The 14,782-nt window shown below is 52.1% G+C and overlaps 1 protein-coding gene across 2 annotated transcripts in view; it reads right to left on the bottom strand.

The window, feature by feature from the left end:
• LOC144594876 (1,5-anhydro-D-fructose reductase) overlaps nt 1-14,782 on the bottom strand; it is a 44,736-nt gene that overhangs the window by 26,007 nt on the left and 3,947 nt on the right. Inside the window, exons 2-3 of one of the 2 annotated variants that reach the window (XM_078401796.1) lie at nt 10,141-10,308; nt 2,564-2,680 (exon numbers count right to left, since the gene is read on the bottom strand). In XM_078401796.1, the coding sequence (XP_078257922.1) occupies nt 2,564-2,680; nt 10,141-10,308 (285 nt within the window). The remainder of the gene's footprint in view (nt 1-2,563; nt 2,681-10,140; nt 10,309-14,782) is intronic. The other variant, XM_078401797.1, reaches the window with a different exon arrangement.

Raw genomic sequence — 14,782 nt, 5'->3', positions numbered from 1 at the left:
TTCCCTCCCATCCCGTCCCCCATCTAGTTCCATTACTTCATTGTTACCTCCACATCCGGCTCCACCACCCAGCCTCCCCCCCCTGCCCACCCACTGCTACACACTGGCAAGCTCATGGAGGCTCTCAGTCCTGATGCAAGGGCTCAACCTGCAATGTCAACTTGCACTTTTGCCTCCAGAGATGCTGCTTGACCCTTGGGCCCTAGTCTCTGAATTAACCGTGTCACTCTCCATCCTAATGCAGAATTCCACCATATTGTGGTCACTGTTACCCAAGGGGCTTTGTACAACAAGATCGCTAACTAATCCTTCCTCATTACACAATACCCAGTCTAGGATGGCCTGTCCTCCAGTCGGTTCTTCTGCGTATTGGTTTAAAAAACCATCCCGTATACATTCCAGGAAACCCTCCTCCTCAGCGCTGCTACCAATTTGCTTGGCCTAATCTATATGTAGATTAAAGTCACCCATGATAACTGCTGTACCTTTGTTACACGCAGTGCCCAGTGGGGTGCCACAAGGCTCGGTGCTGCGACCCCAGATATTTACAATATATATTAACGATTTAGATGAGGGAATTAAATGTAACATCTCCAAGTTTGCAGATGACACAAAGCTGGGTGGCAGTGTGAGCTGTGATGAGGATGCTATGAGGCTGCCGGGTGACTTGGATAGGTTGGGTGAGTGGGCAGATGTATGGCAGATGCAGTATATAATGTGGATAAATGTGAGGTTATCCACTTTAGTGGCAAGAACAGGAAGGCAGATTATTATCTGAATGATGTCAGATTAGGAAAAGGGGAGGTGCAACAAGACCTGGGAGTGCTTGTACATCAGTCACTGAAAGTAAGCATGCAGGTACAACAGGCAGTGAAGAAAGCTAATGGCATGTTGGCCTTCATTGTGAGAGGATTTGAGTTTAGGAGCAGGGAGGTCCTACTGCAGTTGTACAGGGCCCTGGTGGGACCGCACCTGGAGTACTGTGTGCAGTTTTGGTCTCCTAATTTGAGAAAGGACATTCTTGCTATTGAGGGAGTGCAGCGTAGGTTCACCAAGTTAATGCCCAGGATGGCAGGACTGACATATGATGAAGGAATGGGTCGACTGGGCTTGTATTCACTGGAATTTAGAAGGATGAGAGGGGATCTTATAGAAACATATAAAATTCTTAAAGGATTGGACAGGCTGGATGCAGGAAAAAAGTTCCCGATGTTGGGGGAGTCCAGAACCAGGGGGTCACAGTTTAAGAATAAGGGGTAGGCCATTTTTGGACCGAGATGAGGAAAAACTTCTTCACCCAGAGAGTTGTGAATCTGTGGAATTCTCTGCCACAGAAGGCAGAGGAAGCCAATTCACTGGATGTTTTCAACAGAGAGTTAGATTTAGCTCTTAGGGCTAAAGGAATCAAGGGACATGGGGAGAAAGCAGGAACAGGGTACTGATTTTGGACGTTCAGCCATAATCATATTGAATGGTGGTGCAGGCTTGAAGGGCCGAATGGCCTCCCACTGCACCTATTTTTCTATGTTTCTATTGACTCACTGAGTTCTTCCTGTCTTCTGTTTTTGTTTCTCACTATCCAGGCACCTCATCATTTTGTTTCTGCCTATCAGGCCGGCCACCTCAGCCTCCTCCACACCAAAGAAAAGAAATGTGCAGGAAGAAAAAGGATTAAAGTGGAATTAGTAGTTAACGCAAAAGTAATGGACGGATGAATATAATTACAGTCTCATCTGTCTTAACCCATTCCGACAAACACCTCACAGCTAAAATGCTGCTTCCCTGGCAATACCGTGGTGAATGCCTAGCACGGACACGGTGGGCTGAAGGGCCTGCATCTCTGTGGTGAATGCCTAGCATGGACATGGTGGCCTGAAGGGCCTGCCTCTGTGTGGTGAATGCCTAGCATGGACACAGTGGGCTGAAGGGCTTGCCTCTGTGTGGTGAATGCCTAGCATGGACATGGTTGGCTGCAGGGCCTGCCCCTGTGTGGTGAATGCCTAGCATGGACATGGTTGGCTGCAGGGCCTGGCCTGCCTCTGTGTGGTGAATGCCTAGCATGGACACAGTGGCCTGAAGGGCCTGCCTCTGTGTGGTGAATGCCTAGCATGGACACAGTGGGCTGAAGGGCTTGCCTCTGTGTAGTGAATGCCTAGCATGGACACAGTGGGCTGAAGGGCTTGCCTCTGTGTAGTGAATGCCTAGCATGGACACAGTGGGCTGAAGGGCTTGCCTCTGTGTGGTGAATGCCTAGCATGGACATGGTTGGCTGCAGGGCCTGCCCCTGTGTGGTGAATGCCTAGCATGGACACGGTGGCCTGAAGGGCCTGCCTCTGTGTGGTGAATGCCTAGCATGGACACAGTGGGCTGAAGGGCTTGCCTGTGTGGTGAATGCCTAGCATGGACATGGTTGGCTGCAGGGCCTGGCCTGCCTCTGTGTGGTGAATGCCTAGCATGGACACAGTGGCCTGAAGGGCTTGCCTCTGTGTGTTGAATGCCTAGCATGGACATGGTTGGCTGCAGGGCCTGGCCTGCCTCTGTGGTCCACAACTCCGTGACTTACTTGGAATCCCACAGGGAAGTGGATAAGGTACAGATTCAGGTAAGTGAGCTGTAGTTTACGGAGGGTTTCCATCACACTTGGTTTCACATCCTCTGGTGCATGGAATGTGCACCACAGCTAGAATAAGGAGCGACACAAACAGGTTAGATCACTCGAATCTGTGAATATGCCCGCTGTCATTGAGTTACAAGATTCGCCTACTACTTGAAACTTAGGACAAACAACAGTTGCAAATATATAATTCTAATACTCCATCATTAAATCAGGCCATATAGATTGAAGTGAGCAACAAAGATAGAATAAGCATAGAAACATAGAAAATAGGTGCAGGAGTAGGCCATTCGGCCCTTCGAGCCTGCACCGCCATTCAATATGATCATGGCTGATCATCCAGCTCAGTAACCTGTGCCTGCCTTCTCTCCATACCCCCTGATCCCTTTAGCCACTTTAGCAGGCTGACTGGAGTCTACTATGTGTGCTTGAACAGTCAGAGAGAGCTAATAGAACCAACAAAGGCAGGCACGTCCAACGTCTACCTTACCACCACTAGACATGAGCATGGTGATGGTAAAGGGCATGCCTGCCCACATAGGTCAGGGTACAGAGTACAAGCGTTGGGATTTCATGTTTCAGATGTACAGGGCATTGGTGAGACCGCACCTCAAGTATTGTGCAGTTTTGGCCACCCAGTTACAAGAAAGATGTCAATTAGTTAAAGGCCTGAATAGAGTGGATGTGGAGAGGATGTTTCCACAAGTAAATTTCCACCAGTGGCCGTAGCCTCAGAATTAAAGGACGTTCCTTTAGGAAGCAGATGAGGAGGAATTTCTTCAGTCAGAGGGTGGTGAATCTGTGGAATTCATTACCACAGAAGGCTGTCAATGGATATTTTTAAGGCAGAGATAGATAGATTCTTGATTAATACGGGTATCAGGGGTTAAGGGGAGAAGGCAGGAGAATGAGGTTAGGAGGGAGAGATGGATCAGCCATGATTGAATAGCGGAGTGGACAATGGGCCGAATGGCCTCATTCTGCTCCTAATACTTATGAACACAACCTTATTAAGCTGGAAAGAATGCAGAAAAGATTCACAAGGATGTTACCTGGATTATTGGAGAGCCTGGTGCTTTTTTCCCTACAAAGCAAAAGGCTGAGGTATATAAAATCATGAGGGGCACAGATAAGGGGAATGACCATAGACTTTTACCCAGGGTAGGGGAGTCTAAATTACAGTGCCCTCCATAATGTGTGGGACAAAGACCCATCATTTATTTATTTGCCTCTGTACTCCACAATTTGAGATTTGTAATAGAAAAAAACACACACGTGGTTAAAGTGCACATTGTCAGATTTTAATAAAAACCATTTTTATATATTTTGGTTTCACCATGTAGAAATTACAGCAATGTTTGTACATAGTCCTGTAGTGGGTCTGGATGCAGCAGGAATCAGGCAAGACGCCAGGTAAGGATTAACAATAACTTTAATGCAGCATCAGACATCCACTCTCTTCAGTTTCCCGCACGAGTAACTCTCGACCCTTCAAGTAAACCCCGTAGCTCCAGACCCCTCCCCAGCCCAATCCAACCAGTGCCGAGGGGGATGACCCAGGGAGTGGCCTAATCCCCGGGCACCGCCACAGGACCCCCCACGACCCACAGGCACGAAACGGACAGGGGGACGTACGAGACGACCAGCCCGTGTGCGCACCACGGTGGTCGCAGAACCACACTGCCTGGCGAAGAAGGCGGCGGTGACACTGGGGGTAAGGGCCGGGACGTAGGACGACCCCGAGGGCGAGGCTGCGCCAGTATGACTGGCCGGCTAACGTCCACGTGCGCCGGCTTCAGCCGCGAAATAGAGACTGTCTCAGGACGACCCCCCATGTCCAAAACGAAAATGGCAGAGCCACGCTCAAGCACCTGGAACAGTCCTTCATACGGCCGCTGAAAGGGCATCCGGTGTGCATCCCAGCGCAGGAAAACAAACGGACAGTCCTGCAAAGTGGAAGGGACATGCGACTGAACCGAACCATGCCGAGACGCCAGCTTGCCCATCGTCTCCCGAAGGCGTTGCAGGGCGGCCGAGGGCTGCTCCGCCTGACCCTGGGCTGATGGAATAAACTCACCGGGCACTGTCAGCGGGGCCCTGTACACCAACTCAGCCGAGGAGGTGGCCAAGTCCTCTTTGGGCGCAGTGCGGACGCCCAGTAACACCCACGGCAACGCGTCGACCCAGTCCGGGCCAACGAGCCGGGCCTTCAGGGCAGCCTTGAGCTGGCGGTGGAAGCGCTCCACCAGGCCGTTCGCCTGCGGATGGTACGCTGTGGTGCGGTGCAGGTTAACCCCCAGTAGTTGAGCCATGGCCGACCACAGTTCAGATGTGAACTGAGGCCCTCGGTCGGACGTGATGTCGAGCGGCACTCCGAATCTGGCAATCCAGTGTGCCGCCAAGGCACGGGCACAAGTAGAGGCAGAAGTGTCCGCCAGTGGAACTGCTTCCGGCCACCGCGTGAAACGGTCCACCACAGTCAGGACGTGGGTGAAGCCCCGAGAAGGCGGCAGCGGCCCCACGATGTCCACGTGGATGTGGTCGAGGGACGGGGAACTCCTGGAGCGACGCCCGCACGTGCCGCTGTACTTTGGCAGTTTGGCACGGGATGCAGGTGCGCGCCCAATGTCCAACCTGTTTACGCACCCCGTGCCACACGAAACGGGAAGCCACGAGGGCCGTCATCGCCCGAATGGAAGGGTGGGCCAGCCCGTGGAGCACCTCGAACACCTTGCGCCGCCAGGCAACGGGAACGATGGGCCGCGGCTGCCCGGTGGATACATCGCAGCGTCGCGCCCCCAGCACCACAGGTAACGTCCTCCAACCGCAGGCCCGAAACGGCGGTACAATAGGCGGACACCTCATCGTCCGTCAGCTGGGCCGCCGCCAGGGCTCAGTAGTCGATGCCATCGGCCAATTGCAGGACGGCGTGGACCGCGGGTCGAGACAAGGCGTCGGCCACTCTGTTGTCTTTGCCCCCGATGAAACGGATGGAGGTAGTGAACTCCGAGACGAAAGCCAACTGCCGCTGCTGGCGGGCTGACCATGGGTCGGACACCTTGGCAAACGCAAAGGTGAGGGGCTTGTGGTCAGTGTACGCGATGAAGGTTCACCCCTCGAGGAAGTAGCAGAAGTGGGGGACTGTGAGGTAAAGAGCGAGGAGCTCGCAGTCAAAGGCACTGTACTTCCACTGTGCGTCGCTGAAGAAAGCGAGAGGCCTCCAACACCCATCAATCTGCTGTTCTAGCTCCGCCCCAACCGCTACATCCGACGCGTCAACCGTCAGGCTGGTTGGTGCATCCGCCCGTGGGTGCAGGAACATCGTGGCCGTAGCCAGGGCGTCCTTGGCGTGTTGGAACGCCGCCACCGCATCGTCAGTCCACTCGACCTCCTTGCGCTTGCCCGCCATGAGGTGGAACAGCGAGCGCATGATCCTGGACGCGGACGGCACAAATCGGTGATGAAAGGCAACCATCCCAACGAACTGCTGGAGGCCCCTCAGGGTGGTCGGCCGTGGAAACTGGCGCACCGCGTCCACCTTGTCCGGTAGTAGCAGCGCCCCGTGCGGGGTCACGTGGTGGCCTAGGAAATTGATGGACGTCACCCCGAAACAGCATTTGGCGATGTTGATGGCCAGCCAATGATCGCTGAGACGCTGGCACAGCTGGCGGAGATGGGTAGCATGCTCCTGTCTCGAGCGGTTTGCCACCAAAATGTCGTCGAGGTCAACGAAAATAAAGTCCAGGCCACGGCACACACAGCCCATAAGGCCTGCCGCCGCGTTCTTAAGTCCGAACGGCATACGGAGGAACTCGAAAAGGCCAAATGGCGTCACGATGGCCGTCTTGGGGACGTCGTCTGGGTGGACGGGAATCTGATTGTAGCCACGCACCAGATCGACCTTGGAAAACACCGTGGCCCCAGCCAGGTGTGCGTTAAAGTCCTGAATGTGGGGGACCGGATACCTGTCAGCGATGGTAGCATCGTTAAGCCGACGGTAGTCACCGCAAGGGCGCCAGCCACTGTCTGCCTTGGGGACCATATGGAGCGGGGACGCCCACGGCTGGCTGAGCGGCGCACAATACCCAGCAACTCCATAAGGCGGAACTCCTCCAGAGTGAGACGGAGTGCACCAAACGCTGCCGCTTGACGTCCACGAGTAGGGAATGTGCCCGTAGGAAGTCCGCACCCAGCAACGGCTGGGACACATCCACAATGACGAATGGCCATGAGAAGCGGCCCGCTCCGAAGTTGAGGGAGAGCGTGCGCATCCCACATGAGCGGATTGGAGTCCCGTTTGCTGCGACGAGGAGGGGGCCGCGTTTACCACTGCGGAGGTCAGCATTAGAAGGGGGAAGGACGCTCACCTCAGCCCCGGTGTCCACAAGGAAACGAGCCCCGGAGCGGCGATCCCACGCAAACACGCGATCAATCTGGCCGGCCGCCGAAGCAATCACTGACAGCCGGTCCCTGCGTTTCCCGGGAACGAACAGGGCTGCTGACATTGACGGGCCGAAGGGCCCCAGCGCCGGTGAAAGTAGCGTCAGCCCCCTCTGCTGGCGTCCATGAAAACGGGCGGCTGTGTGGGCCGATCCGACCACCAGCGACCTCCGGTGGCGTGCGGAGGAACTGCCGGCAGGCTGCGCGGGAGAGACGTGCTGCCGGCTGGGTGTGCCGTTGCAGCCGGGGCCCGTTGCGAAGTACGTCGAGGAGCGGTGGAGATGCAGGCGATCGAGGCCCCTACCTGCGGATCGTCGTCGCCCATCGGAGGGACTTCCAGCGCGTCGAGGGCCAGCTGACGGGCCATCCAAAGATCATCGCGTGCTCGCCCACCGCCTGCATGTCGGTGAACGGGTCGTGGATGAGCTGCTGGTGGAGATCGGACGGCAGCTGCAGCAGGTAAGAATGTTTAAATAACAAGCAGGGCTCGTGGTCGCCCAGCAGCGCCAACATATCGCCCAGCAGTACCGACGGGCGGCGGTCACCCAGGCCCAGCATCTGGAGGATCTGGGTCGCCCGCTCGGCCTCGCTGAGGCTGAACTGCCGCAGAAGAAAGGCCTTGAGGGCCTCATACTTATCACCCGCCGGGGGGGCGCGGAGGAAAGGTCGGACCCGTGGCGCGGTGGCCGGGTCAAGGGCGCCGATCACATTAAAGTACTTGGTGGCATCGGTTGTCACGCCCCGCAGTGCGAACTGCGCCTCGGACTGGTCAAACCAGAAGTAAGGGTCGTCGGTCCACAGGGGAGGCAGCTTCAAAGCCACGGTGTGGAGAGTGGTGCGGTCGGCAGGATCCATGGGGTGGGGTCCGGCAGGGTCCATGGGGTGGGGTCCGGCAGGGTCCATGGGGTGGGGTCTGGCAGGGTCCACGAGGTGGGGTCCGGCAGGGTCCACGAGGTGGGGTCCGGCAGGGTCCATGGGGTGGGGTCTGGCAGGGTCCAAGGGGTGGGGTCCGGCAGGTCCATGGGGTGGGGTCTGACACGGTCCATGAGGTGGGGTCCGGCAGGGGCCACGGGGTGGGGTCCGGCAGGGTCCACGAGGTGGGGTCCAGCAGGGTCCATGGGGTGGGGTCTGGCAGGGTCCAAGGGGTGGGGTCCGGCGGGGTCCAGAGGCGGCTGACCGGCAGGGCCGGGTAGTGCGGGTTGAGGAGCGGTCTGGTCCATCGCGACTTGCGAGGAAATATCGAGGGTCACCAGTGTAGTGACCCAGGGAGTGGCCTAATCCTCCCTGTCCACTCAGTGCCGAGGGGGATGACCCAGGGAGTGGCCTAACCCCCGGGCACCGCCACGGGACCCCCATTTCAGGGCACCATAATGTTTGGGACACGGAAATGTCATGTAAATGAAAGTAGTCATGTTTAGTATTTTGTTGCATATCCTTTGCATGCAATGACTGCTTGAAGTCTGCGATTCATGGACATCACCAGTTGCTGGGTGTCTTCTCTGGTGATGCTCTGCCAGGCCTGTATTGCAGCCATCTTTAGCTTATGCTTGTTTTGGGGGCTAGTCCCCTTCAGTTTTCTCTTCAGCATATAAAAGACATGCTCAATTGGGTTCAGATCGGGTGATTGACTTGGCCACTCAAGAATTGACCATTTTGTACCTTTGAAAAACTCCTTTGTTGCTTTAGCAGTATGTTTGGGATCATTGTCTTGCTATAAAATGAACGGCCGGCCAATGAGTTTTGAGGCATTTGTTTGAACTTCAGCAGATAGGATGTGTCTAATACACTTCAGAATTCATTATGCTACTACCATCAGCAGTTGTATCATCAATGAAGATAAGTGAGCCAGTACCTTCAGCAGCCATACATGCCCAGGCCATAACACCCCCACCACTCTGTTTCACAGATGGGGTGGTATGCTTTGGATCTTGGGTAGTTCCTTCTCTCCTCCATACTTTGCTCTTGCCATCACTCTGATATAAGTTAATGTTCGTCTCATCTGTCCACAAGACCTTTTTCCAGAACTGTGGTTGCTCTTTTATGTACATCTTGGCAAACTGTAACCTGGCCATCCTATTTTTGCAGCTAACCAGTGGTTTGCATCTTGCAGTGTAGCCTCTGTATTTCTGTACATGAGGTCTTCTGCAGACAGTGGACATTTGACAAATCCACACCTGACTCCTGAAGAGAGTTTCTGATCTGTCGGACAGGTGTTTGGGGATTTTTCTTTATTATAGAGAGAATTCTTCTGTCATCAGCTGTGGAGGTCTTCCTTGGCCTGCCAGTCCCTTTGCGATTAGTAAGCTCACAAGTGCTCTCTTTCTTTTTAATGATGTTCCAAACAATTAATTTTGGTAAACCTAAGGTTTGGCTGATGTCTCTAACAGTTTTATTCTTGTTTCTCAGTCTCATAATGGCCTCTTTGACTTTCATTGGCACAACTTTGGTCCTCATGTTGATAAACTGCTTTTAAAGTTTCTAAAGGTGATGGAAAGACTGGGTGTTGAGAGCTCTCTTATACCTGCATTAAGGAGGCAATTAAACACACCTGAGCAATTACAAACACCTGTGAAGCCATGTGTCCCAAACATTATGGTGCTGTGAAATGAGGGGAATATGTACAAACTCAGCTGTAATTTCTACATGGTGAAACCAACATGTATAAAAATACCCTTTATTAAAATCTGACAATGTGCACTTTAACCACATGTGATTTTTTCTATTACAAACTCAAATTATGGAGTACAGAGGCAAATAAATAAATGATGGGTCTTTGTCGCAAACATTATGCAAGTATAATTAACATCAAACCCATTCTGGTTAGCATGACACAATGGGCTGAATGGCCTTCTTCTGGATTGTAAAGATCAAAGGTTAACTGCCCCCGTAGCCACCCCTTGCATCAACATACAGAAGGTTCCCTGCACATGCTCGCTCAGTGTTTGTCCTATGTCAGGTGAGGGGTGAGGTTATCAGTGTCAACAATTGGTATGAAACATATCTGACAAATGAAAAACTAAATTAACAGCATCCACTACTGTTAATACCATTAAACAGAGCAATGTTAGTGGGCAACCAAAACTCACTTTACTGACAATGAAAAGGTCTTCTCGGGTAACCACCCCTTCACCGATCTTCTTCTTCACAGCGGCTCCCACCTCTGCCTCGTTCAAGTAGCTGTAAGCTCCATCGATGTGCCGGTAGCCAGCATCAATCGCGGCTGAAACCGCATTGCCCACCATTTCTGGCTCACTCTGTACAAAGAAATTCTCCAGAAATAAGCAGACTGCACTGAGCCAAGAAAATAGGAAAAATAAACATTGACTAAGCAATAGGATGATCACCAGTCACCCGTAGGGTTGCCAACTTCCTCACTCCCAAATAAGGGACATAGGGCGATGTCAATGCCCCGCATGACCTCACCCAGCCAGTGGCCACGTGCTCCCGCTCCACCAATGGCGGCCGCCCGGGCCAGGAGGCGGGTTGCTACGCAACCTCCGTCAGGCGACGCCCCGCCCTACACTGTCCGGGACTACAGATGCCCCCGGGCTACATTGCCTAGGCCTACAGTGTCCGGGCCTACAGTGCCCGGGCCCACAGTGTCCGGGCCTACAGTGTCCGGGCCTACAGTGTCCGGGCGTACAGCGCCATCCGGGCCTAATACGGGATAAGGGCAGTCCCGTACGGGACAAACCACTTTAGCCCAAAGTACGTGATGTCCCGGCTAATACGGGACAGTTGGCAACCCTAGTCACCGGATCACCAGATAACCACTTTATCCAGACCTACCAAAACACTGACTTGTAACTCCAACCACTTTTACTCCATTAACGTTGCCACCCCCAAACATTTCAATGCCCACTAGTGCACCCACCACCCAATGATCATCACTCCCCAGACCCACCACAGCAAAGGTCCTGACACTAACCCCTCACCAAAACCAACACTGCATCCCCAAGCCATGACCAGCGATGGCGTAGGACATTGTGGGAACTAAGGCAAGGAAATACTAGAGCCCTGGCCGAGATTTCCGTATCTTCCCCAGTGATGAGTGAGGTACCAGAAGACCAGAGCGTGGCTAAAGTTGTGCCTTTATTTTAAAAGTTACAAGGACAACCCAGGGTTCTACAGACCATTGAGCCGAACATCAAAGGCCAGTATGTTCGTGGAGGGGGATCTGAGACATAGAATCTATCTGCGTTTGGAAAAGCAAGGACTGATTAAGGATAGTTAGCATGACTTGGTGAGTGGGAGATCACATCTCACAAAAAAATGAGGTTTTTTTTATAAAGAGGTCACCAAGAGGATTGCGATGGCACGACATTGTCTACATGGTCAGCAAGGACCCACATGGTAGATCAGCCAAGAAGGTGAGATCTCATGGGATCCAAGGTGAATTGGTCAATTGGATACAAAGTCGGCTTGCTGGAAGGTAGAGGGTGGTGGTGGGGGGTTGGTTTTCCATCTACACTAGTTCCACCTACCTGTATTTAGCCCCTTATCCCTCGAAGCCTGTCCTATCCATGTACCTGTCCAGATGTTTCTTAAATGTTGCGATACTACCTGCCTCAACTACCTCCTCCAGCAGCTTGTTCCACACATCTACCACTCTCTGTGTGATAACATTTCTCCTCAGATTCCTATTAAATCTTTTCCCCTTCACCTTGAACCTATGTCCACTGGTCCTCGATTCCCCTACTCTGGGCAAAAGAGACTGTGCATCTACCCGATCTATTCCCCTCATGATTTTGTGCACCTCTATAAGATCACCCCTCATTCTCCTGCGCTCAAGGAATAGGGTCCTATCCTGCTTAATCTCTCCCTGTAGCTCAGGCCCTCAAGTCCTGACAACTTCGTAAATCTTCTCTGTACCCTTTCCCATAACCCAGTGACCAAAACGGAACACAATACTCCTACAGCGGCCTCACCAACATCTTATACAACTGCAACATCACCTTCCAACTTCTATACTCAATACTCTGATGAAGGCCAGTTTGCCTTTTTCATTCCTATATCTACCTGTGGTGCCACTTTCAACAAACTATGTACCTGCACTGGAGTTGTAACTATGTGGCATAATTAGTAAATTTGTGGATTACATCAAAGCTGGTGATGAGGTTATCTAAGATTTCGATATGGGTTAGAAGAGGATCTAGACAACTGGGGAAGTGGGGAAAGGAAAGGCAGATGTAATTTAACACATCAAGTGCAAAGAGATGCAATTTGATAATTTAAATGATGGGGCTGCAGGGAGTGTCGTAGAACAGTGAGACCTAGGGGTGCAAGGACATAGTTCCCCAAAAGTGGCAAATCTATAGAAAAAGATGTTAAAGAAAGCATATGGCACCCTGGCCTCTGCCAGATGGGCCACTGGGTACAAGAGCTGGGAGATCATGTTGCAGTTGCAGAGGATGTTGCTGACGATGTATTTGGAGTGCAGAGGCCTCAGGTTATAGAAGACCTGACTAATGGAAATCTGTCTTCACCCAAATTCTTCCGGACTCTACTCTTTCAGGTGGGAATCTATCGCGTATAAGGATGCTATTAGCTTGTGTGATTAGTGATATTGATATCATGGTTACAAAATAGCTCCTGTTGTTGTTTTAGCTATTAGAAAATGAATGCCTGTTTTTAAGTAGTAAAGCACTGACATGGATACTGGGTTGTAGAAGGCTGATGTTCTCATAAGAATGGAATGTTGTTTTCAATCGTGAGCAAGAAAGCCCTTGAATTTTTCTAAGGGACACCTTCTTTTCGAATAACAACTCCTTCTATGGACATGTGTCGAAGTAGAAAAGTTAAGTTTCAATCTTCCCTAATCATGTGTCCTGTATTATTGAGTTGTTTTTGTATTCCCTGTAACCATGTGAATTGTATTAAGATTGTAATTGGTTATTGATTAACTATGCAACATCCCTTTTTCCTTTCTGTATAAAAAGCAATGAATCTTGGAAAAGCAGTTCTTCCCTTCTCCTGCTAAGACCCCTTTGGACACTGCTTGGGTCTGAAGGAATTTTAGAGGGAAAGAACCCCACTATGGAATAAGTGTAAGTAAATAACTGCAGATGCTGGTACAAATCGAAGATATTTATTCACAAAATGCTGGAGTAAGTCAGCAGGTCAGGCAGCATCTCAGGAGAGAAGGAATGGGTGACGTTTCGGGTCGAGACCCTTCTTCAGACTGATGTCAGAGGGACGGGACAAAGGAAGGATATAGGTGGAGACAGGAAGACAGTGGGAGATCTGGGAAGGGGGAGGGGAAGAGAGGGACAGAGGAACTATCTAAAGTTGGAGAAGTCGATGTTCATACCGCTGGGCTGCAAGCTGCCCAGGTGAAATATGAGGTGCTGTTCCTCCAATTTCCGGTGGGCCTCACTATGGCACTGGAGGAGGCCCATGACAGAAATGTCAGACTGGGAGTGGGAGGGGGAGTTGATCAGGTTTGTTAAAGTGGACTGAGCGAAGGTGTTGAGCGAAGCGATCGCCGAGCCTGCGTTTGGTTTCGCCGATGTAAAGAAGTTGACATCTAGAGCAGCGGATAAAATAGATGAGTTTGGAGCAGGTGCAGGTGAACCTCTGTCTCACCTGGAAAGACTGTTTGGGTCCTTGGATGGAGTTGAGGGGGGAGGTAAAGGGACAGGTGTTGCATCTCCTGCGGTTGCAGAGGAAAGTGCCCGGGGATGGGGTGGTTTGAGTAGGAAGGGACGAGTGGACCAGGGAGTTACGAAGGGAACGGTCTCTGCGGAATGCAGAAAGGGGAGGGGATGGGAAGATATGGCCAGTGGTGGGGTCCCGTTGTAGGTGACGGAAATGTTGGCGGATGATTTGTTGGATCCGCTGGCTGGTGGGGTGGAAGGCGAGAACGAGGAGGATTCTGTTACGAATGGGGGGGAGGGGGAGCAAAAGCGGAGCTGCGGAATGTAGAAGAGAGCCTAGTGAGAGCCTCATCTATAATGGAAGAGGGGAAGCCCCGTTTACTGAAGAATGAGGACATCTCTGATGCCCTAGTGTGAAACACCTCATCCCGGGCGCAGATGCGGCGTAGACGGAGGAATTGGGAGTAGGGGATAGACTTTTTGCAGGAGACAGGGTGGGAAGAAGTGTAGTCCAGATAGCTGTGCGAGTCAGTGGGTTTATAGTAGATGTCAGTCACTAGTCTGTCTCCTGTGATGGAGATGGTGAGGTCCAGAAACGGGAGGGAGATGTCGGAGATAGTCCAGGTATATTTAAGGGCAGGATGGAAACTGGAAGTGAAGTGTATGATGTCAGTGAGTTCTGCATGGATATAAGAGGTAGCACCAATGCAGTCGTCGGTGTAGCGGAGGTAGAGTTCGGGGATGGGGCCAGTGTACGTCTGGAACAGGGATTGTTCGACAGAAAATCTGTTGTACTCATCCAGTATTCGGCTTTATCATATAACCCAGACTGAAGGTAAAGAACTCGGATTATCAGAGGAAGAGCACTCGAAACCCATGACCAGGAAACAATGCAGTGATGTCCTCTCCAACGGCTCCCTCAGATTGTAAATGTTCAAACTCTGAGCCAACGCTCATTAGCTGTCTTTTATGAAGCTGCTTGCTGATGAGCAGACCAGTTGTTCCCATCGTGCGACTCAAACGTCCAAGCGCCTGCCACACTTCAACTCCCTGGTACCAACTCCCATCATCTCCACTGACCTTCTCCAGTCTCGGCTTTGCTTATCAGTCTCCAAGAACTGTCATGGCTTAA

This window comes from Rhinoraja longicauda, chromosome 6 (genome assembly GCF_053455715.1).
Source record: "Rhinoraja longicauda isolate Sanriku21f chromosome 6, sRhiLon1.1, whole genome shotgun sequence".
NCBI classification, from domain to species: Eukaryota; Metazoa; Chordata; class Chondrichthyes; order Rajiformes; family Arhynchobatidae; genus Rhinoraja; species Rhinoraja longicauda.
The sequence above is the reverse complement of the archived record's forward strand: the minus strand, read 5'-3'. Positions and strand labels throughout refer to the sequence as shown.